Consider the following 25,129-nt stretch of genomic DNA (forward strand, 5'->3'; position numbering starts at 1 on the left):
CAGAGCTGGAAGGTACCTTGGAGGTCTTCTAGTCCAGCCCCTTGCTCAAGCAGGAGAACCTATATTATTTCGAATAAGTGACTGTCTAGTCTCTTATTAAAAACCTCCAGTGATGGAGTGCCCACGATTTCTGAAGGCAAGCTGTTCCACTGGTTAATTGTCCTCACTGTTAAGAAGTTTCTCCTCAATTTCAGGTTGCTTCTCTGTTTGATTAGTTTCCAGCCATTGTTTTTTTAATCTTGCCCTCTGGTGCTATGTAGAATAATTTGACCCGCTCTTCTTTCTGGCAGCCCCTTGAAATTCTGGAATACTGCCATCATGTCACCTCTAATTCTTCTTTTCTTTAAACTACCAAACCCAAATCCTGCCTAAGGATTACTCCTAGTTGCTCTTCTCTGAACTTTTTCCAAAGTCTCAACATCTTTTTTTGTAGTATGGTGACCAAAATTGGTTGCAGTATTCCAGATGTGGTCTTACTAGGTGGGTTTTATAAAGTTTTATAAATTTGCTCATAAATTATTTTGATTCAAGAGTAAACAATGAGATGGCTAAATCTGGAGTTTTTACTAAACTACTAGAGTGGGAAAATCAAAAAGCGATCCTGAAAAGTTCAAGAGAGATCTATTTAAACTTAGAGACTGGACAACCAAACTGCAAATGCAATTCAATTCAATATAATTTAATCATAAATATACGTCTATACATTGGCACGCACTTCACAAGTACGCTAATGAAGTTTGAAGTATCTGCAGCTAATCAGGAAAACAAGTTGGAAGTTGGAGTAGATTGCTCAGTGACGACATCAGCTTGGAAAAAGACCAACGTCACCATAGAGATCATTAGATTTGTGCTACATCCACAACTGAAATACCATGTACTGTTCTAGTTGCCATAATAGGGCAAGAAAAATGTTTAAAAGTGGGCATTGAAATGATTGGGGCCATGAGCATTTTCCACACAACGAAAAAGTGACTGTAAATGTTCGGGATTATTTCGTTTGAAGGAAAGGCAGCTTGAGGGAAGGACCTGATCAAAGAGTATCATGCATGGCATGGAAAGAGAATACCAGGAGAAGCTTCTGTTACAACAATAAAATTAGAGATATCTAATGAAGAAAAATTATAGATATTAAAATAGAGAAGAATGACCTTTCCTTCCAAATAATGAAGTCATTATCAAAAGACATAATAGTGACCACTGATTCAAATGGCTTTAAGGATGGATTTAATACACATTCATGGACAACTGGCCTGTTACAAGCTTTTTCTCACGGTCAGGGAGAAAATAGGAGGAGGGAGTGCTCTGCTGTGTACCTTTGGCTCCCGGAGGAAAGGCAAGATATAAAAAGTGAGTAAGAAAGGCTTAGGGAAGCTCATAGGGGAAAGTTAACTCAAGCCTCAACTAGTTGTGAAGCTTCCACCTTTTCAGGAAGGAAAGTGCCTCCGTAGTTGAGGCCAGTCCTGGCATAGCTGTGCCACCTTTTCCTGCTCCTTTTTGCTTTTCTTGCAGTTCAGAGATCATCCAGTGGAAACCAAGACCCAAGTGGTGAAGAGGCACGGGCAGCTTTATGTGACCAAAACTATAGTAGAAAAAGATGTGAGTAAAATGAGATGTGCTTAAAGAACCTGGAATATTAGCCCAGTTTCTTCTTCCTCACGGTTCATATGAGTTAATTCAGGGGTCTCCAAGCTTGGCAACTTTAAGACTTGTGGACTTCAACTCCCAGAATTCCTCAGTCAGCTGGCTGAGGAATTCTGGGAGTGGAAGTCCACAAGTCTTAAAGTTGCCACGGTTGGAGACCCCTGAGTTAGTTGATTATAATATCTACAGCTTTACCTAGACCTCAAGACAGTTTCCTTCAGCCTAGCACCCTTCAGTTACATCAAGATCCCCACACCCATCCAGCCAGGCTGAAAACTCCAAACACCTCTGAGAGTTTTGCCAGCTTATAAAACCTGTCTAACTTGTTGCTATGAATCCTGTTAAATCGAAACGAATTAACCACAATAAGATAGATTAGGAAAGGCTGCTCCAATTGATCTTGTGGTTTAACTGCCTTATGGAAGCTAATGTGGTGGCACAGGTGGAGCAACCTTGGTATTATGGAATACAAAAGCACCTTGAATCCTGGACACAGTGACAAATAGTATTATTGCATTTTCTCAGGAGTGGGATCAGACAGGGTTAACTACCAGTTTGGTCATTTACGAGGTTCGGTGATTTACGATGTGCTTCCCTGCACGCTGCCGGCGCGGGCACCTATAAATCGTCATCAGCATGCTGTGTGCAGAGAAGCAGCCTTTCAAAAAGCCCCTTTTTCCTGCTTTTTTAACTGCAGCTGAAGTTGAAAAAAAATCAGGAAATAAAGATCAGGTAAGAGCCCGGGTGGGCAAGTGGGCAAAAACATCAGCAAACATAGAACCGGTTCTATGTCTGCTGCTCTTCAGAGCTGCCTCTTTCTGAGCTGTGGGGGAGAATGGCTACAAGCCAACTTGAAACTAATTCTGAAGGTTTGAGGGACATAAATAGGGATGTGTTTGGAAGGCAGCATGTAAATTTAATGTCAGATCATAAACAGATTGCTTTTATTGGAACTGAGAGCACTAAAACTCCTAGCATTAACTCCCAGTTTGTGTGAAGAGGGAAGGAGAATTATGACATCGTATTCCTCTTCCTCTATCTAGCCCAAAAAGATAGCTTTGTCTCGGGTATGCCTTCTATAAACCCCATTTTCCTTCAAGACGGCCTGTTGTTTTGGTTGTTGATTGAGCTTTTGTGAAGAACGTTTAGCCTTTTCTCTCTCCCTCAGGAAGAGATCAACGTCAGCACATTCTCTTACAGATGTGCACAACTTGAGGGCCTCATCTCAGAATCTGCCAACTTCTTGGTGCTGCGGGTGATGGCCAGGAGGCAGTCCTTGCCACAAAATGCTATTTTTCTCTCCTTTGATTCTGACCAACACATCTGTACCTCTACCTATGTAAGTTCAGTGACTTATCCAAAATGTTGGAAATGTGGACAAAAAAAATTGTACCTTTTACCACATGTGGTGGTTATACCCTGAGACCAGGAAATATTAGGTCAAAATAAAAAAACTGGCTGCAAGAGATTTCCAAACACCAAATTGAACTCAAACCAGAATTCTTTTTGCTAGGAATAATTACAGGCCAATATACTAAAAAGACTAATGGGTATCTAGAAATATAGTGGGAATTCTATCTTGGAAAAGAACTATAAATGAGTAATAGAGCACATGTTTTGCCTACAAAAGATGCCAATGGCCTCTGGCCTCTCTGGATAAAAACTTGGGAAATCTGCCTGAATCTTTATCAAATGACCACCAACTAGCTTAAGATAGTAGAAAGTTAATGGACTTACAGTGTCCCTCATTATAAAGCAGTTTCTTGTAGTTCTCTTGCTCTACTTTGACTAATCCTTTTCTTCCTATATATTTATCATTGGTATAAAAAAAAAGAAGTACAGGTAGTCCTTAACGACCACAATAGAGGTCGCTAAGTGAGACATTTGTTGAGTGAGTTTTCCCCCATTTTATGACCTTTCTTGCCACAGTTGTTAAGTGTATCACTGCAACTGTTAGGTTAGTAACATGGTGGTTAAATGAATCTGGATTCCCCATTGACTTTGCTTGTCAGAGGGGTGCAAAAGATGATCACGTGATCCCAGGACACTACAACCATCATAAATATGAGTCAGTGGCCAAGAATCTGTATTTTGATCACGTGACCAAAGGGGATGCTGTAATAGTCGTAAGTGTGAAAAATGGTCATAAGTCACTTTTTTCAGTGATGTTATAATTTTGAATGGTCACTAAGCGAACTGTTGTTAAGTCGAGGACTACCTGTATGTGTTGAGGCAGAGGAATAAAGATGTAGCCTGTGTTGATGTTGGTGGATAAAAATGAAGCCCAGGTACCTCCATCCAGACTTTCTGTTTACCTAAAATAAACCCTGAATGTTTAGAACAGAGGTCCCCAAAGTGGGCGGTATCTCCCCCGGGGGGGGGATGCCTTAGGGGGATGCTAAGAGGCAAGGGGGGGCCGGCAGGGGGCACTAAGAAGCAAGCGGGGGCGCTGGAGGTGGACGCCTCGCAGGGCGCAATTCAGGGGTGGGATTCTACCGGTTCATTACCGTTCCCGGTAGTTTGGAGAATCGGTAAAACAGGCCTCTGGCTGGCCCTGCTCCTCTCCGCCTGTTCCTCTGTTCCCTGCCCAGCCAGTCCTTATTGCGCACGCATGACATCGTTATGCATCTCTCTTTGCCATTTCTGCCAATTCCTCAATCTCTTTCTAGAAAAGTCTCGGCTTCCAGAAGCAGAAAGTGAAAAAAGAGGAAGTGGATGTGTTTGTGATTGAAAGGACTGTACACACCGTGGAAGCGCCCCCGCTGAACTGGCAGTTCTACTTCCTACCAGATGGGTAAGAAAGCTCTGGTATACAGCTAGCCCCTGACTTACAAATATTCATTTCAAAATTACAACACCACTGGGGGGAATAAAGTGACTTATCCAAAATGTTGGAAATGTGGACAAAAAGATGGTACCTTTTACCACATGTGGTGGTTATGCCCCACGACCAGAAAATAGTGGGTCAAAATAAAAAAAAATGGCTGCAAGAGATTACCAAACGCCAAATTGAACTCAAATCGGAATTCTTTTTGCTAGGAATAATTACAGGCCAATATACTAAAAAAGACTAAGTATATTATATTGCATATTTTGACAGCAGCCAGAATAGCTTTTGCACAATTTTGGAAAAGAGCTAATATCCCCTCAGGATTTAGTTATACACAAAATATTGGATTGCACCAAAATGGACAAGCTCACATTGGAAATGAAAGACGAGGATTCCGAATATTACTTAATATGGGGTAAATGGTATGAGTGATTAAAAAACAGATGTAAAGATTAGGAAGAAGGATTATAATAAATAAAGCAAGAGACTTTAATAGAGTATTAATGTAGGTATGTATATAATAATGTATATAAGACATATGTATTTGTTGATGCCAAAACGTTGTTACAAATACAAGTGAGATTTGTATCTTTGAAAACTGCAATAAAAACATTTTTTTTAAAAGTGACTTATGACCAGTTTTCACACATTGCAGCATCCCCATGGTTGTCTGATCAAGTTTGACAAAGGGCATATATTTCTGATCGTTGCAGGTTCCTGGGGTTCTAGAGTTGTCATTAGGAAACTTCTGATGAGCAAAGTCAATGGGCTACGCCAGAGTTGCTTAACAACCTCATGTTTCACTTTACAACTGTAGTGATTTGCTTAACAATCATGGCAAAAAATGATCATAAAATGGGGCACAACTGACTTCCTTAGCAATGGGGAAAAAAATTTCTATTCGGACTTTTCCTGCATTCAATGTGGTCATCAGTCTTTTCCTCCATATATTCAGTCTTTGCTATTGCCACTTAGTTGGTAAGACCCATGATGCCTCCTGCTGTTGAAGCTTGGTTTTCTTTGAAGCATTTACAATTTTTCAAGTACTACCAATTAACTCAAGCTACTTTTTCCAATAAAACAGGTGTGAGTTAATGCATAGTAATCTTTTATTTTATTATATGTATATTTTATACTACCTAGATCAAAATAACTCAAAGGAGTTGACAAAGTTTAAAAAACCCCAGACCATTTGGGCATCAACATTGGGCATGTAAACAGTCAACCAAATACTTGGCTGTTCAGTTATGAAATAATTTTACAGTGTCAACCTCCAAATGTCATTTCCAACACAGTGCCCTTAACTCCGTTACAGAATATCTTACACAGACTGCTAATGGGTAGGATCACACTTTTACTTCCAAGGGCAAGGTGTTCCAAAGCATATGCTGACACCCACACTGATAGCTGTAATGAGTCTCTCCTTCTTTTCTTCCTTTTGCCAATCTTAGAAGTATTTAAAGAATATTTCTGTAAATACTCCAAGAATAACATATGGCTCCTCTAGATGCTTTCTACATTCAGTCACTCTCTGCTTACATAGCCAGTGATTGGGGAGAATAGAATTATAATCTGGCAACACCCAGATAATTTATCTGCAGTACTTTTGCAGAGTTTTGGATGTTTTTCAATCCAAAGCTGATTTTAAATGACATGTACCTGCCCTAAATCTTCTATAATTCTTTGCTTGAGTAAGATAGGCTTGGGCTGACAGCTTTCAGCAGGCAGCACATATATCTTGATTCCTTTCAAGGCACCAAGTGAAAATAATAAAGCTACATCTACCCATTTTTCCTCTGGGCTTTTGTCTTGTTGGTGATGGAGGCATTCTGTCCGGGTAGGAGAGAAAAACAACATTCCTGAAAGTGGGAATCTGCTATGAATAATGATTAGTGGAGCAGGTGTAATAACTATTGTATTATAGGTATAAGATTTATTTACCAGAAATATGTGATAGGAATAGACAAAGTCTAGCACCCTGCATCCTACTGGAGGAGAGTCAAACACTATATAAGTGCCTGATAAGAAAATGTAGTGGATCAGAGCCTGGCAATTTGTTAGACAAAGATAACAAAGATAACAAAGAGAAATGACCCAGAGTAAATCCTTAAGACTCTATGCCCCACTGCCCTCTTGTGGTCAGTAAGTCACAAAGTGTTCATAACTACCCACAAGGCATACATTGAGTTCATACTACCCACAAGGCAAACTGTCCATCCCCATGTTTTAGGGACGTTAAAGCAATAATTTCAGTAAACTGAGACAATGTTTTTGAGGAATATAGCAAGAGACTCATTACCTACCTCTTTTCTTTCTTTCTTTTTTCAGAACATATGGTGGGGACTGTTTTGTGGCACACCAATAGCCACATATAGCCAATAACCAATAGCCAATATAATTTATGTGTTTACATAACTGGAGTTATTTGTAGCAAGCATTTGGTGGCTTATACATTCTGCTGTCATAAAGTGTCTGGGTTTGTCTTGCCATGTTTTGTAAAACCTGTCAGCTTCATAAGCAGGTTCTGGCTTAGTCCTTGCTTGGTAATTTAAGTCTTGGCAACCTGGATAAGAGAAATAAAAGGCAATTTTTGTACTGAAAAAAATGTCAGTGGATCAATTACTAGAAACCACATTTAATTGGATTTATGACTTCACCTGAATTTTCTATATTTAAAGCCAAAGGAATTTGGCTAGCATGCATACCAATAATAAACCATCCACATTTCACAATGAACCTATGGGAGTCATATATTGTTTTAGTCCCAATCCAGGGACATTCTGTCCTTCCTTGTAACCCCAAGCTTTCTTCTTCTTTTTTTTTTTAGTGGTGTTGTAAGTTAGAACATAAGTTCTTTTATTGCTTCTGATGTTGATAATTGGGAACCATAAATTATTTTGATCTGCTGCAATTCAGTATATCATAATTTGGTTCTTAGCCCAGCTCTGCCATTGGTTACTGCCTCTCTCTCGCACTCCCACAACAAATGCAGAAAGTCCCATTAATTTGCTTCCCTTCCTTCTTCCTCCCTCCAGGCATTTATCTCGCCGTGTACAAGTTGGATCTCCGGCCACCATGGTGATCCTGCAGATGCCCGTTTTGATTGACATAGGTAATGTCCTCACAGGCATTCTCTCTGTGTTGCAAATAGGAATTGTTGCCGGCGTTGAACTGGGATTGCTTCTGGGTGTTCTTTTTGTCTGAAATGGACAACTGTTGGAGTAGATCCCCAGTCTCAAGAAAACAACAGGAACACCTTCTCTTTAAAAACAAGAAAATTTCAAATTTCTACTACAATATGTTCTGCTGCATGCTATCTATATATCTCACATTCCTATATAGCTTGAACCATTCTCATCCATTTTCCACTCTTTTTCTAGATGAACCAGACCCTCGTCCTGTCTTTGAAAAAGTCCTCTTGGACTGGGAAGAGGATGCTGAATTATATTCCAAGTTCTTAGACAGAAAGGTGAATTGTTTGGGGATTGAGGGCAGCGTGCTGTGTTTCCCCAAAAATAAGACCTAACTGGAAAATAAACCCTAGCATGATTTTTCAGGGTGCTCAGAATATAAGCAAATTAAATAAACCCCAGTTAAATTTGTCAGCCTGATGGATGCACTAGTACCATATTTCCCCGAAAATAAAACCTAACCAGAAAATAAGCCCTAATGCATCTTTTGGACAAAAAATAATATAAGACCTGATCTTATTTTCGGGGAAATACGGTAACAACTGAATTATGGCTCATAAAATGGCAGACTTCTAAGTTCATGGGATAATTAACTCATTTTACTTCTGCATAATCCACAGGTAGCCCTCAACTTTATGACCACAATTATTGCTACTGCGAAACAGTTAAGTGAATTTTGCCCCAATTTTACAACCTTTCTTGCCACAGTTGTTAAGTGAATCACTGCAGATGTTGTTAGCAACCTGGTTGTTAAGTGAATCTGGCTTCCCCATTGACTTTGCTTGTCAGAAGGTCGCAGGTGATCTCATGACCCCTCCAGGACACAGCAATGGTCATAGACATGAAGCAGTTGCCAAGCATCTTAATTTTGATTATGTGACCATGAGGATGCTACAATAGTCTAAACTAAGTATGAAAATCAGTCATAAGTCACTTTTTTCAGTGTCATCATAACTTCGAATGGTCACTAAGTGAACAGTGGTAAGTTGAGGAGTACCTGTAATAACATAAAACCTCTGAGCAGTGACTGGTCATTGATTTCTTGGCGCCCTCGAAGCTTGTTTCACTTCCTGCAGACATTCCATTAGTATTACTATGAAAGTCGGCTTTGATCTGGTCATTCTCTCTTAGCCCAACTCATTTCATAGAGTTGCTGCTTTGGGGAACATAAGAGGAGGAAAGAGTGTAGTGTATGTTTGTAGCCTGTAGTTACTTATAAAGTAGTGAAGGCAGGATAAAAATCTGATTATTAAAGAAATGTCTGTTAATAGCCGACTTGCGAGACTTCTATGTCTCTTAAGAATGCTCTTCTGTTTTTACATCTGGCTTACACGTCTACAGTTCGCCAATTGAATTTGTGGTTGAACTTGTCAGCATGTTGTGAAATTAAGGAGTTTTCTGTCTTCTGACTTCCAGATGATATTTGTGGATGCATTCTTTCGATTTTTTTCCTCTTTGCCCCACATAATAATTTTCACAGATCTTGCATTATATGTGTAAATGACTCCAATTATGTTTTTGGCTATTGGTGTGCCATAAAACAACAGTCAAGTTCACTGAAATATAAATAAAATATGACAACCCAATGGCACAGAAAAGAAGTTGGGTAAGAATTGCTAGAGGCATTGTATATTGCAATAACCTAGAATTCCAAAAATTTGAAATAGACTATCTATACATGTCTTTAGACCGGACAAGGAATAATGGATGGAAACTGAACAGGGAGAGATTTAACCTAGAAATAAGGAGAAATTTTCTGACAGTGAGAGCAACTGACCAATGGAACACCTTGCCCTCGGAAGTTGTGGGAGCTTCATCACTGGAGGCTTTCAAGAAGAGACTGGACAGCCATCTGTCAGAAATGGTGTGGGGTCTCCTGCTTGAGCAGGGAGTTGGACTAGATGACCTACAAGATCCCTTCCAACTCTCTTATTCTATTCCATGTAACAATGCCTCAGTGGCGCAGTGGTTAGAGTGCTGTACTGCAGGCCACTTCTGCTGGCTATTGGCTGCCTGCAGTTTGGCAGTTCGAATTTCACCAGGCTCAAGGTTGATTCAGCCTTCCATCCTTCTGAGGTGGGTAAAATGAGGACCCAGATTGTTGGGGGCAATATGCTGACTCTGTAAAACCGCTTAGAAAGGGCTGTAAAGCACTATAAAGCAGTATATAAGTCTCAGTGCTATTGCTATTTGCTAATGCAATGGATATGTAAGCAACTTCAACAAAAAATTTAAGGGAAAGGAATTATAAATTAACAATGGTGATTTCTTATAAAGAAAATCTATATAAAATGTTTTATAGATGGCATCCATCACCTGCTAGATTAGCTACAATGTTTAAAAATATGTCTAGGAAATATAACCAAAAAAGGGGCACACTTTATCATTTGTGGTGGACTTGTGTCATAGCAAAAAAAAATTGGGCAAAGATACACAGGTGGTTAGAAAAGATGATAGGAAAACATGTAGATTTTAAACCTGAATTTTTTATTAGGTATAATATCAGAAAAACTTGATAAGAAAAGTACGTATTTAATATTACATGTCTTAACAGCAGCGAGGATTATTTTCACACAATATTGGAAACATAAAGATATACCACAAGAGGAAGAAATTGTGCAGAAATTGATAGATTGACATTGAAAATTAAACGGAAAGAGGATGTAGAATATTATCAAACATGGAATTTATTTAATCAATGGTTGGAAAAAAGGGGTGGAGATTAAGAACGTAATTTGTATTGCTAAGCAAATTAAATACCCAGACAACATGATGTTTATTAAGCACTAAGAAATGTATTTAATAGAAAATCAATAAAATAAAAATAATGTGTCTAACCATACAACCAGCAATTACATAAAGCTGCACGACCTATTAATGGGATAGCTACTGTATGTCAAAATCTTAATGAAACTATTAGCAAAATGCTGCAACCTCTAGGCATCATAGTAGTCCATAAACCAACAAAATATCATGAGAAAAACCAACAGCCATTGAACACAAAGCAAGAGTCATTTACAACATACAGCATTTACAACATACAGAAAGAAAGACTGTGGAAACCACAATTGCAATTGTAAAATTGCAGACATGCTAAAACCAATCCAGTTCCAAAACCGCAAGAGTTCTAAAAATGCTAGGGCCACGGCTCTGATGAATCATTCATTAACAGACACTGAGATAAGCATTGTCTGCATATCATTCAAGAAATAAAGCAACCAAAAGGTCAAAGAAAGACTCAGATACACATCTTCCCATCACACACCTATTAATCAATACCCAGACAAGAAAGAACACTCAAGGAAGAAACAATGCCCCAAGACCATTTATCATATAAACAACCAGCGAACTCTACTCCTGCATGAACTGATGAGGTTTCTAGCCTGGTCACAAAAGTCTGCAAGAATCAAGTTCAGAAAACACCAAGAACCCACCCAACAATTCAAACCTGAAGTACTTATATTCCCCACTGTGGCAGGGTGCAATCACTTCTAAATTTTACAACATTTTTACTTAAAGAAAAATGCTGTAGAGATAAGAGAGAGTCTTTTCCCTATGATGCTTCCTGATTTTGCCCAGCATTGAAGGGGTTGAGGCTTTTAGATAACTTATTTCACAATTGGCTTATTTAATAAATGGAATTCTGACTTGTTTGGAACTTGTAGTGAATAAAAATGTCAAGATGTGCTGCCTTGATCTGGAGGCAATACTAAAAAGCTACAGTAGTTGAATGTAGAATTAATTATACTTTATTCTCATGAAATCAGTGGGACTTCAATAACTAACAAATGCCATTGATTTCAAATGAATTTATTTTGGCACCCAGTGTCACAAATTTCCAGTTAATATATAATCTAGCCCTGGAGGAAAGTCCTAGCGAGCATCACAGGGCTGACAGTGTGGTGTGGCTGTATGACCAAAATGCCAATGGGATAGAAACACAAGAAATGGACAAGAGTGTCTATGTTCATACCTATGTTGAATATGTTAACAAGCAACCTGAAATGCTTTTTCAAAAGGCAACTGGACTTTCTGGTTTTTCTTTGAAGACGTTTTGCTTCTCATCCAAGAAGCTTCTTCAGTTCTGACTGGATGGTGGAGTATGGAAGGATTTATACTTCTTGCAGACAGCTGATCATTTGCATTCTTTTAGCAAGTCATTAAGGCCACCTTGAGGTTTAACTGTGTCCTCAGGGTCACCTGATTGGTGCACATGGGTGTGGAGCCTTCTTGGAACTATTGAAAGTCTACAACAGTCTATTGAAAGGGCTGTGTTGTAGACTGTTGTAGACTTTCAACAGTTGCAAGAAGGTTCCACACCCATGTGCACCACTCAAGTGACCCTGATGACACACATAAACCTCCAGGTGACCTAACGATTCACTAAAAGAACACAAATGACTAGCTGTCTGCAAGAAGTATAAATCCTTCCATTCCCCACCATCCAGCCAGAGCTGAAGAAGTTTCTTGGATGAGAAGTGAAATGTCTTCAAAGAAAAACCAGAAAGTCCAGTTGCCTCTTGAAAAAGCACCTTTGGGACAACCATGACCTGGATGACTGAGAATCTCCATAGACATTAAGCAACCTGAGATGTTTTGAATGCAGTTGCAAACTAGTAGCACAGCCAACAATTGGGGATTAAGGCTCGTACACAAAACACAAAACATAGCTGATGCGGCTACATATTGCTTAGGGCAGGAGAGTTTTTAAAAATGGCATTGCAGGAGTTGGGGGCAATGAGCATCTTATTTTGATCCTCATTTACTGCCATTGAAGAGTTATAGTCCTAAAGAAAGAACGGGCTGTTTGCTTTCCACAGGAAGAGCTACAAGCAAGTCATGCTACCTATGTGCGTCGCCATCCAGAACTCAACACCTTGCTGGCAGATTTCTTGCAACTGCTTCTCCTTCGCAAGCCTGATGATGTGGTCACCTTTGCCGCTGAATTCTTCGCTCCTTTTTCTGCCCAACAACCGCCATGCAGATCATTTCGGTCGTCTGACAGGCCCAGCTCCTTTCGCAGTCATGTCTAAAATGACTGTAGTAAAAATAAAGATCCAGGGAATAACCTGGGAATCTGGCAGAGCTATTTCTTGAAGCTGTTGGAGTGCCTTGTCTACAGAGTTGTATGGCTCCTCTTTTATTACAAATACTGGATACTCCATTTTGGTCATCCTCTTTCTGAAATGATGTTTGGAAGTGTCTGCCACTAAAAACTGCTAAATTACAGAGAGTGCATATGGGGAGATCGAGATTATAGTATTGTACTGTATTTGTGTCGCAGTTTAATCAAAAATGATGGACAGCCAAAATCTATAAATAGCCTTTTTGTTGTTAAAGAAATGAACCATAAGTTCAATTGTAATGGTAAACCATAGTTGGACCTAGAGTTGTGATTTGTATAAACTGCTGTTCAAAATGGCTGTTAATGAGACATAAGTTCCCCATTCTGCATAGTGTTGGTTTTTTATTAAAAAAAATATGCTTCAACCCAAGATTTATTAAAAATGGGAAAGTATTCTGAATTTCCCTTCCTTCAGTCAATATTTAAGGACATCTGGTGTATTATTTTGACTACTTAGAGGTAGTACAATATTTAGAAATAATAGCACAGAAATAGGAGCTAAAGCATTTTGTTCTTGATATAGACTACAGATGCCTGTTTCTTATTTATCCTCACGATAGTTGCAAGCCTATGAACATTTTATTTTGGAGAAAGTCTCATTGAACTAGTGGATCAGTCCTGTTAGACAAGTCATAATTCAGAAATATATCTACATGTTTCCCATATATGAAGATTGTATAGGAATGGGGGAAGACTAGAGTTAAAGAATTAAGGTTGCCTGTATACGATCATATGATTGTTGATGTATGTTTGTGTGAGCAAACTAATTCTGTATATTTGTAATAACCTGATATTTAGTTAATAAAATGTAATTGCTTTCATATGACATTTTTGAAGGGATATGTTTCCAATACAGCAGTACAAAGCTTTAGCAAGAAGAGTCTTGTATTGTGCAAGAGTGTGGATGAAATCCCTCTCCTTGAATCAATGAAGGAGCTCTGTCTTGAGAGGTTGCTTCAAAAACTGTTCCTGGTTGTCCCCATGTATGTATGTAATTAAGAAAGTGACACTCTTTCTTGAAAGCACCATATATATTTCTATAGTTTGCCAAGTCTAAGCTAATCTCTCTCCAGAATTAATAAGTACAGGTGAAACTTAAAAAATGAGAATATCATTCAAAAGTTCATTTCAGTAATGCAACTTAAAAGGTGAAACTAATATATGAGATTGTTGTAACGACGAGGCAGTCAAGTTGTTTGATCATGAACAACCGAATCATGATGATCTTTATTGGAGTCTAGTCTTGCATTTATACACTTTTTAGTTATCCTCCATCATTGGTTAACTTTGGTTACTGCTTAACTTTCGTTACTGTTTAGCACAGTAATTAATACAATTAATTATTTCTAGTTAAAGTCTAACATATGTTTACTTCCTCTCTCTAATCCTCCTTTAGACTTTGTTTGCCTGAGTTGTATTTGCTTGGAAACATTCTTTATCTGAGGTTTCCCATCCGAGATTGGAACATTCCTGCAATTACAACTCTACATGAGATAGACTCATTAAATGCAAAGCAAGATAGTTCAAGCCATGATTTGTCATAATTGTGATGATTATGGCTTATAGCTCATGAAAACCCCAAATCCACAATCTCAGAAAATTAGAATATTACATGCAATCAATAGAACAAGGATTGTACATAGAACAGTATCAGACCTCTGAAAAGTATAAGCATGCATATGTACTCAGTACTTGATTTGGGCCCCTTTTGCAGCAATTACTACCTCAATGCGGTGTGGAATGGAAGCTATCAGCCTGTGGCACTGCTGAGATGTTATGGACGACCAGGATGCTTCAATAGCGGCCTTCAGGTCTTCTGCATTGTTCGGTCTCGTGTCTCTCATCTTTCTCTTGGCAATGCCCCATAGATTCTCTATGGGGTTCGGGTCAGGCGAGTTTGCTGGCCAATCAAGCACAGTAATCCCACGGTCATTGAACCAGGTTTTGGTGCTTTTGGCAGTTTGGGCAGGTGCCAAGTCCTGCTGGAAAGTGAAGTCCCCATACAGCTCGTCTGCAGAACAAAGCATGAAGTGCTCCAAAATCTGGTAGACGGCTGCATTGATCCTGGACTTAATGAAGCACAGTGGACCAACACCAGCAGATGACATGGCTCCCCAAATCAACACAGACTGTGGAAACTTCACACTGGACTTCAAGGATCTTGCAGTGTGTGCATCTCCATTTTTCCTCCAGACTCTGGGTCCTTGGTTTCCAAATGAGATGCAAAAGTTGCTCTCATCAGAAAAGAGGACTTTGGACCACTGAGCAACAGACCAGTTCTGTTTTTCTTTAGCCCAGGTAAGACGCTTCTGACATTGTTGTTCAGGAGCGGCTTGACAAGAGGAATACGACATTTGAAGCCCATGTCCAGGATCTGTCTGCATGTGGTGGCTCTTGATGGACTGACTCCAGCCTCAATCCACTCCTTGTGAAAGTCCCCAACACTTTTGAATGGCCTTTTCCTGACAATCCTCTCCAGGCTGCAGTCATCCCTGCTGCTTGTGCACATTTTTCTTCCACACTTTTCCCTTCCCCATAACTTTCTATTAATGTGCTTTGATACAGCACTTTGGGAACATCCAACTTCTTTTGCAATTACCTTTTGAGGCTTTCCCTCCTTATGGAGGGTGTCAGTGATGGTTTTCTGCACAACTGTCAGGTCAGCAGTCTTTCCCATGATTGTGATTCCTACTGAACCAGAGTGAGAGACCATTTAAAGGCTCAGGAACCCTTTGCAGGTATTATGGCTTAATTAGCTGATTAGAGTGGGACACTTTGAGCCTAGAATATTGAACAATATTCTAATTTTCTGAGATTGTGGGTTTGGGATTTTCATGAGCTATAAACCATAATCATCTCAATTATGACACATCACAGCTTGAACCATCTTGCTTTGCATATAATGAGTCTATCTCATATATTAGTTTCACCTTTTAAGTTGCATTACTGAAATAAATGAACTTTTGCACAATATTCTAAATTTTTGAGTTTCACCTGTATGTGTTCCCATCAATTCTGGCTGAGAGTCCATCTTGAGTCACAACTCTGACTCAAGATGGACTCACACGAAGATGAAGGAGCATCTGCCAGGGAGACAACTGCTTTTCTTCCATAATATTATTTTCCCTCAAAAATCTATTTTCCCCCAGCTGCTTTTGTGGTGGGTCTTTCAGGCCAACTGCCTCTGCTAAAAACATGTTTTAAAAAGGTGTATTTGTTTTGTTTGTTGAATATGGCTAACTGCTACATCAATATGTAAGTAAAAGCACGTCAGGCTGCTTCCTTTAGATGTTGTGAAAGTGGCCATAAGAAATTATGATACTGAATGGTGGAACTGGCTTTGGGATTGGTAAACGGAAGGTGAGTGGGAATTTGTGGGCAGGAAAGGGTTGGTTCCCACCTCACAGAAAGTGACCTGGGTGGTGTACAAGTATCCAATGAAGCTAGTATAAAACAACCGTTATCTAAAACCATTATATCATTATTAAAAGAGCATTAAGAATATAAAAGCAGACTGAAAACAGGAAAAGAGATGGAGGGATGTAATAATAATGGAGCTAGCTCAAGAGTTTACATGTCACCTGGGGTCCCCAATCTTGCTGAAATAATCAAGTCTTGAGGGGCCTTTGTACATTCAGGACTGATAAGGCTGGACTTCTGGTTTGTTCCTCAGTGTCGGTACGGAATCCGCGATTGTGTGCAGTTTTACCTGAGCTTTCTTGCTGGAGGGTCCCGATCTGGACGGAACCACCCTGATGGAGTGGTGAAGAAGGGGGAAATTGCCTGGAGGGTTGAGGGGAGTTGCAACTCCCCTCCCTGACTGGAAAATCCCTCCTGAAGGTAAGCTGCAGCGGTGGTCTTAAAATGGCCACCATGAAGACGAAGAACATTCCGGGAAATTTAAGTTTTGTGCTGGAGAGAGAAGTAGTGGGCAGAGTGTGAACCAGGCAAAGGACATCGCTTTTGAGTTACCCCAGTATCAAAGGGCTATTTTGGAGGAAAGTGTGCGGAAGTGGCAACCAGAGAAAGTGAGAAAGAAAATGGGTTTTTAAATTTGGATTTGATTATTCTACTGGACTAATCTGGAGGAGAAATTTAAAAGAAAATACATTAACACATTAAAGGTTTAAAAATTAAACTGGATAAAAATTAAAAGATATTGAATTGTGGGCACTTAAAAGGCATAACTAAATGCTGGAATTGAGTGTATTGAAAAGAATAGCTAATGATTGAAATTAGCAAACTTAATAAAAACATCATATTCAACAAAGTTAAAAAGAAAAAGACTCAAGAGCACCACCTGATGATACAGGAAAACTTTAATATGTTTTAAAACAAGCGTCTGGTCTTTTTGAGACTTTGGATCTTGGAACTTGAAAGAAAATAAAAGGAACTTTATTATTGTCATAGAACCACCCGGTAATTTGGAAAACAGTTGGGAGACCAATTAGAAGATTTGGAATAAAGATTCAAGAGTATGAATTGTTGAAAATAAACTCAAAAGATATTGGCTGAAATAAGATACTGGACTCTGGATTAAATATATCTATCAAAGAAGAGGATTTCAACTATTAAGGAAGAGGAAAGAGAAAGAAAAAAAAAGAAGATATAATGGAGGAGCTACTTGTTGATATAAGACTGGACTTACAAGACATAAGCTCGGATATGCAAGATACAAGGGACATGATAAAAATTAAACTTGAAATGTGTAATTATGTATTACAGAAATTAGAAATGGTGACTCAGCATACACAAGAACACAATAAACCAGAGTGTCATGCCCCTGGTGGAGACTGACTCTGAGGAAGAGGAGGAACAGCCAACAGGAAGTGGGAGTGTGGCTCCAGAGGTGGTGGAGGAGGCCGGGGAAGGGCAGAGGCCGGCTGAGCAATCAGAGGAGGATCCAGGCCCATCCCCTATCCATCCTAGGTCACGCAGGGAGGAGAGTATCAGGGAAAAGCGAGGTCTACTCAGGAGGAGATTACCATGATCCTCCTTGTGGCTTGCAGCTGGCAGCTATGTATATAAGTTTGTAACTGCATAGTCAGAATTGCTGGAGTCAAAGTTTATTGTTTCCTTTGAAAGAGGGTTATCTTTGCTGGCGTTCTTCCCATGGACTCCCCTCGGTTATTTTCCTGGAATGTATGATTAATTATCTTGTCTTGCTTTGGAACTCTCGTCAATGCGGTTTGTTTTGGTTTTCTTTTTGCCTCATTATTTACTTTTGTGACTTTAAACTGTGCCTAATAAAACAGTGAAGGCATTACCGGACTTTAATGTATGTTTTGGGTTTTGAGTTATTTAGAGAGACTACAGGTCATCACACAGAGGGGGAGGAGTTCTATAAAGAAGAAGCCAACTTAGAAGAACAAAACAAACAACAATTATTCAAAGGGGGGGAAAGGAATTAGAATTAGAAATTTGTGGTCTGATGGGATGATAAAAGGGAGAATGGTTCAGAAAATGGTTAAGGAGAGAAGGGAAAAGCAGAAAAAGGAAATGCAGAGGAAAAATCAAAAGAGGGAGACAGAAAAGTTTAATAACTGGGATGTGAAAAGGAGGGGAATAAGAATGGAGGAAAAGGGAATTAAGAGAAAGGACCAGAAAATAAAGAGGAACAGGAAACAAACAAAGATGAAAAGAAAGTACATTGTTCAAAGAGTGAGAGATAATGGGTGAAAAAAAAAAGGGATAAGGAAGGGGATTCCATAAGGTAATATGTTGGGATGTATAAAAATATATTGAAAATAGTATTTTGTAATGTATAGATGATTGATAGAGAAAATATAATGCAGAATCTGAGAAATATAAATTCTAGAACTAGAAAACCTTGAATTACGCCGTCTTCGGTCTGACTTAAGCATGGTATATAAAATCATACATTGCAATGTCCTACCTGTCAATGAATACTTCAGCTTCAACCATAACAACACAAGAGCACACAATAGATACAAACTCAAAGTAAACCGCACCAAACTTGATTGCAGGAAATACGACTTCAGCAATAGAGTGGTCAATGTCTGGAATACTCTACCCGACTCTGTAGTTTCTTCCCCAAACCCCAAAAACTTTAACCTTAGACTGTCTACTATTGACCTCACCCCTTTCCTAAGAGGCCTGTAGGGGCGTGCATAAGCGCACCAACGTGCCTACCGTCCCTGTCCTATTGTTTCTCTTATTCTTTTATTTTTCTTATATGTACCCATTTCATGTATTCACAACTATGTATACATTTATACTTATTATCTTGTAAACAATTGGCAAATCAAATAAATAAATAAAATAAATAAATAAAAAATAAATAGGGAGATTGATATTAAGGAAGAATGAAGGTGGTTGGCTCGAATTAGTAACTAGAGGGGACAACTATATTCACAGATAAGGATTGATAAAATGACAAATGTAACAGGAAAATAATAATAATAATAATAATAATAATAATAATAATAATAATAATAATAATAATAATAATAATAATAATAATAATAATAATAATAATAATGATGATGATGATGATGATGATGATGATAGAAATGATAATAGAAAGGAGATGAGAATTTTAGATAATATCGTAAAATAAGATATGAGAATATACTAAGAAAAATGGAAGGAGATATATTAGATTTGGAATTGAATAAATGAATATAGAATTGAGATAAGAATTTTAGATAATATCGTAAAATAAGATATGAGAACATGAATTGGGATTGGATAAGATAAGCTTAATATTTAATAATGACGAGATGCAATATGAAATTAGACAAATAAAATGAATAGGTAACTATGATCATGTTTGTATTGAGAGATGAAACCTGGAACTACACTGCTTGCCGAATGAGATTTTTTTCATTTAAAAATAAAATAAAATGAAAACAGGGAGAAAATTGAATAATTGAATTATTAGGTATGTTTAATTGATATGGTGGTAGGCATTTGGAGAGAGTAAGGTTGAAAATAAATATTGAAGAAGTATGAATTAATATGAATATAATGCAATGAGAGATGTATGATATACTGATGTCACACTGTTAATGTATTGTTGTTATAGGTAGATTGAAATAAAAAAAATTGGGGGAAAAAGGACTGATAAGGCTGACTTCATCTCTGGGGAGGGGGAGATCCAAAATGTGAGCACCATATCAGAACCACTATCAACTGTCTGCTCAACTTGGTAACTCCCTAGGCAGCGGAATTTGTAGGATCTGGTTGGACGGACAGATGGCATCGGGAAGAGGTAGGCCCTGAAATGAACCAGTCCCATGATATGTAGGCCTTTAGAGGTCAACACCACCTTGAATTGAGTTACAAAGCAAATGTAATCAAGGCAGCTCATGCAGCAGATGTGTACCAGAAACAAGTTCTTGCATCATGTTTTCAGATACTCTTTTAAGGGCATTTCCATGCAAGAGTGCATTGCAATAGTCCAGTCAGGAGGTGACCAGGGCATGAGTGACTCTAAGTAGGGCCCCTTGATCCAGGAACAGGCACACCAGGGTGCACAATACAAAGTCCCTCCTAGCCACAACTGTCACCTGTTCTTCATGTGAGAGTCAAGAGTACAGGAGGGCTCCCAGGTTGTACACAGGAGCAAGTATAACAGAAAATTGTGTCAAAACAATTGATATACTAATGGGCCTGGAACTAAAACCATATGACCTTTCTGAAACTTACTTCTCAGAGGTGGTATTCAGCAGGTTCTGACCAGTTCTGAAGAACTGGTGGCAGAAATTTTGAGTAGTTTGGAGAACCAGCAAATACCAGCTCTGACTGGCCCCACCCCCATCTATTCTCTGCCTCCTGAGTCCCAGCTGCCCTGCACCGGAGAAAGGAGCTGGAAAGCGGGTTAGCAGGGTGGGGAGGGAATGGGGATTTTGCAGTATCCTTCCCCTGCCACGCTCACCACACCATGCCCACTAAGCCATGACATGCCCACAGAACTGGTAATAAAAAAAATTGAATCCCACCACTGTTACTTCTGCCTGGTGAAAAAAGTAGGTGTCTCACGGTCACCTGAATTTGGTTCACAAATCTCATTTCTAATGCTTTGCATTGGACATTCCTGACACTGCCTGTGTGGGACTTCAAGGGTGTATTTGAGGAGGAGGGGCGTTCTGCTGCCCATTCCCAAAGTTTTACCGGTTAATAAAATTCTGATGCAGTGTTGGAGAGAGAGGAAGCAAAAGGATTGGAAATGCTTTCTTTATAAAGGAAGATGAAAAGGATTTTAGATCTTTTAGTTGGATTACTAATTTTCAGACAAAGTGACAGAACAGTCCAAATTTCTCGGCTTTTGGTTTGAAGTTTCTTCGGCTACAGACACAAATCCACGATCGTACATGGTTTCTGTCTGGGCTCGCCGCTGGAGCGCCCTGAGCTGGCTGGTTTCGGGGCTAAGCCACCCCGTAGAGGTGGTGAAGAGGGGGGAGACTGCCAGCAGGGTCAAGGAGAGCCGCATCTCTCCTCCTCAGCTGGCCATTACTCCCTTTCCCGAAGGCGGTTGCAGCGGTGGTCAGAAATGGCCACCACAAAGAAGAACTTGACTGGAAAAGAATGTGCAGGAGGAAGATAAGAAGTGAAAGTTTTGGCTGACCAGGTTAAATTGTAAAAGCAACAACTAAGGTACCCTAGAATTTAAACTTACAAAAAATAACATCGCTCCCAAAGAAGAGTCGGAAGCAGCGAAGGAAAGTGAAAAGGGAAAGGTTTGGCTTTTTTTTTCCTTCTCTCTCCTTCCCTATACTGACAACTAAGAGACTTAAATAAGAAAACAGAAAAATCCGCTTTGACATCAATAGGCAATTAAGCTGAAAATAAAACAAAATGCCAAAGGGATAATAAAGATTTCTGGACATTAAAATTTTTCTTTTTCATAAGCAGGAAGGGAGAGAAAAAGAATAAGGGCAGGATCTGGAAGAGGGAGGAGACTGCCTGGAATTAAAAAGAATCTACAGTAAAACTTCAACAAGACTTCTAAAAGATACATTTTAACTGAAACTTTGTAACTAAACAGTAACCCCAAGAAGAGAAAGTGAAAAAAAAGAGCAAGAAGAAACAGCTTGCCTGTATTTGGATTATTTGGTGATCTTTGGATTCTTGGTTATTATATTTGAATGACTAAAATCAATCAGGTGGTTGTTTAAAAATTTATACAATGGCACCACTTCTGGATGAATTGAAAATGGAACTTAAAAAGTATAAAGAAGATGCACAAGAAGGGAAGGGTTCTTTTGGCTTCGTTTTTCAATTCTTAGAAATGGAGAGTTGGAATTATGAGAAACAACAAGAAAAGACTGAAAAACAAGAAGACTGGGACAAAGAAGAAGCCATCTTCAATGAACAAGTAATTTTATGTGGGGAAGAAAAAGGAAAGGGGGGGAAAGAGAATGGAGAATTTAAGACTTAAAAAAAACAACCAAAGAAAAGAAAAATAATTCAAAAAATAAGTATAATACTGGAAAGCAACAGAAAAGGGGAATACAGAAGAGAGAAATAGAGGTAGAGAGACAAGGGGGTAAAAAGGGGAGAGAGAAGAGAGGGAAGAAGGAAAGGAAAAGAAATTACAAAGGACCGGAGCAAGATATAGAGAAACAGGACCTATTTAGAGATAATGGGTGAAAATCTAACTGAAAAAGGGATTCTGTAAAGGTACATAAGATTGTATTGTTATATTAGTAATAGAAATAATTTTAGAAAATTGGAAACAATGTATGATTAAAAAGTGTAATTTAGTGAAATGTTTGTGAATAAAATAAGTGAAATAAAATAAATGAGAAAATTGAATTAGGAAGGAACGGGAACATTTTAATTAGTTAAAGTTTTATAAAATATAAGTGAATAGGGGGGTGGAATTAACTATGGAAAGCTTATTAATTGTTCCCATAGAAGTATGATATTTAATTGAAAAGTAATGTTAAAGATGTTAAGATTTTAATGAATATTAATATTAAAGATAGAATTGAATTGGAATGGGATGTTGTTTTAATTATATACATTTATAATTTTTTCTTTTTTTAAGAATACAGTGTGTATTTTAAGAATGTACCAAGCAGAATCCGAATGGAAGTTATGTATTATATTGAATGTTATAACTTTAGGGAAAAGATATAAAGGCGTCAATCAGTAACTACAGGAGAAATTTTGTTTAATGAGAAAAGATAATAGATAATTGAAACAGGACAGACAAAAATATAAATACAATGATTTGAATTGAGATGAGATAATTAAAATAAAATTGAGAAAATTAAAAGAGGGGAGAAGCTATGCAGAAAATGTAAAATAGTAATAAGATATGGAATAGAATATAAAAATGAGCATGAACCTGAATTTGTGTCTGTACGAAGAAATGCAACCCGGGATTATGCTACTTTCAAAAAAGATGTTTTATTTTTATTTATTTTTCTCTTTGTGAAAACTCAAATAAAATTTACAAAAAAAAAAAAAAAAGAACAGTCCAAATTTCTCAAGCTGGGGGCTTCAGGGGAACTGAATGAGGAAGTGATGCTCCTCCATAAATGTACAGGGGCTCTGCCAGCAGAGGTGGAGGCATATTCAGGCTGGGAGCTTTGCATGTACCTGACGAAAGCCTTATGGAAAAGTCCCATTCTGTGACATTTACAAAAGAACAGGAAGACGCCTTTTATAGGCAAAGCTGCTTTTCCCCCTCACAGAGGCCCCAGGATCAAGCCGATCAGCCTTGTCAGTTAACAGAGCCGACACAGCTAGTTCTCCCCACTGGCTTTATTAGAAAATAGCATTTCAAAAAAAAAAAAAAAAAAGGATTCGTGAAAGAGGTAAATTCCTAATAAATCTGCCCTCTCCTATCTTTTGCTTTGGCTGAGAAGAGAGTGACAGTAAAAGGGCATCGCCAGGTGGTTGCTTCTCAGCTACATTATGTTTGATTAAATTAAATTATGATTGATGTTCCTGGGTGGGTGGGAAGGAAGCTAACCAAATTATGAGGGGGGAGGGGGAAATAAGATGAGGAAAAACAATGGAATTTTCTGGGGAACTCTTATTTTTCTTAAAGCGAACAGAAATCAATTTAGAAAGGATAAAAAGAAACTCCCAGGAGAATTACTTCACAAAGTATGTAGCTAATGGAATAAATTACTGTCCTGTTCTCTTGTTTATGTCCCTTAAAGAAGGATCAGCTTATTCATGATCAATGTTTATTGCAAGTTCTTTAATCAGAAGTATGACAAAAATGTGTAATCGTGGCCTTGTCTTGAGATAACGAATGTACTGTATTGTTGTGATAAGAAGCCATTTCTTCCATCATGATTGTTTTACGTGTTTTAGGTATATTTGTGTGCAGACTATATGCAAGGACAGAGATGGAGGTGTTTTCCACCAGTCATTTGTGATCAAAATGAACATTTTGTGCTGCATTTGTGCTTGGCTTTTATGTCTGATGCTCTGAAGGTGATTTGGTAAAACTAGATGAGGGCAATGCTGTATTATTGTGAGGCCAGGCTTTGTCATACAACACAAGAACAAAGGAATGACCAAAATTTGCAATCACTTTTCTTCAAATGCCTAAGCTGCTATAAATAGGTTCACTAAATAATTACTCTCAACTTCAATGGAAATTTTCTTAATATACTGTATTTAATTCTACAACTTGGGCACTGTACAAAATTATGTGGATTAAGACTCATGTTTGCATGAACATTAAGCTAAAAAAAACTTCATCCAGGAGAGTAGATGCAGTACTCCCCATTATATATAACATCTGAAATGCAATTTAGATGAATGCTTTTTAACCATTTTTTAGTTTAGCATATAATTCAGATACAGTCCCTGAAACCTACCTCCCTATCTCTCTCTCCCCCTCTCCTCTCTCCCCCTCGCTTCCTCCCTCCCTCCCTCCCCCCCCCCTCTCTCTCTGTGTTTTAAGGCTGTGCCTAGTTTAAAGAAGTGCTTTGGAACTTTCACAACCCCAGAGACTTTCAGACTTTTTCAGGGTTCACTCCTAATTAGATCAAAGATTTATCTTTGATATCCTATGTCTCATAATGGATAACAAGAAAATGATGGAAAGATTACGAAGAAAATGATGGAAAGATTACGAGGAGACACAAACATTTCATGCACAGCATTAATTACAATTGATAGTTGTCGACAGCTTAATTTTCCAACAACCTGCTCTATTATAGCCATCTAACTTGCTTGGTGTGAGTTCTGTGATCTTACATGAGGAAGAGCTTTCTTTTGCCCAAATCTTCTATTATTTAGCTTGATACTGGGTCCATCTCATCTCATCTCATGTCTATCTATGTATCTCATGTCTGGATACATCTCATGTCTGTATTGACCATAATTCTCAGGATAACTTTTCAATAC

The 25,129-nt window shown here is 38.5% G+C and overlaps 2 protein-coding genes and 1 long non-coding RNA gene across 3 annotated transcripts in view; all 3 read left to right on the forward strand.

Annotated features, from left to right (window-relative positions):
• CATIP (ciliogenesis associated TTC17 interacting protein) overlaps positions 1 to 13,613 on the forward strand; it is a 34,779-nt gene extending 21,166 nt beyond the window's left edge. Inside the window, exons 5-10 of the mRNA XM_026665320.2 lie at positions 1,510 to 1,596; positions 2,810 to 2,980; positions 4,311 to 4,435; positions 7,507 to 7,583; positions 7,852 to 7,940; positions 12,483 to 13,613. Coding sequence (XP_026521105.1) covers positions 1,510 to 1,596; positions 2,810 to 2,980; positions 4,311 to 4,435; positions 7,507 to 7,583; positions 7,852 to 7,940; positions 12,483 to 12,695 — 762 coding nt within the window. The 3' untranslated portion in view covers positions 12,696 to 13,613. The remainder of the gene's footprint in view (positions 1 to 1,509; positions 1,597 to 2,809; positions 2,981 to 4,310; positions 4,436 to 7,506; positions 7,584 to 7,851; positions 7,941 to 12,482) is intronic.
• A 7,508-nt stretch (positions 13,614 to 21,121) lies between these two features.
• On the forward strand, positions 21,122 to 21,839 carry LOC148133203 (uncharacterized). Its single transcript, XR_015747191.1, has 2 exons — positions 21,122 to 21,406; positions 21,665 to 21,839. It is a non-coding gene; the product is annotated as an uncharacterized LOC148133203 (long non-coding RNA).
• A 1,613-nt stretch (positions 21,840 to 23,452) lies between these two features.
• SLC11A1 (solute carrier family 11 member 1) overlaps positions 23,453 to 25,129 on the forward strand; it is a 55,096-nt gene continuing 53,419 nt past the window's right edge. Inside the window, exon 1 of the mRNA XM_087950376.1 lies at positions 23,453 to 23,577. The gene's annotated coding sequence lies outside the window, so the exon portion shown is untranslated. The remainder of the gene's footprint in view (positions 23,578 to 25,129) is intronic.

This window comes from Notechis scutatus, chromosome 1 (assembly GCF_049901735.1).
Source record: "Notechis scutatus isolate UNSWTSFEM ecotype Mainland chromosome 1, rNotScu1.2, whole genome shotgun sequence".
NCBI classification, from domain to species: Eukaryota; Metazoa; Chordata; class Lepidosauria; order Squamata; family Elapidae; genus Notechis; species Notechis scutatus.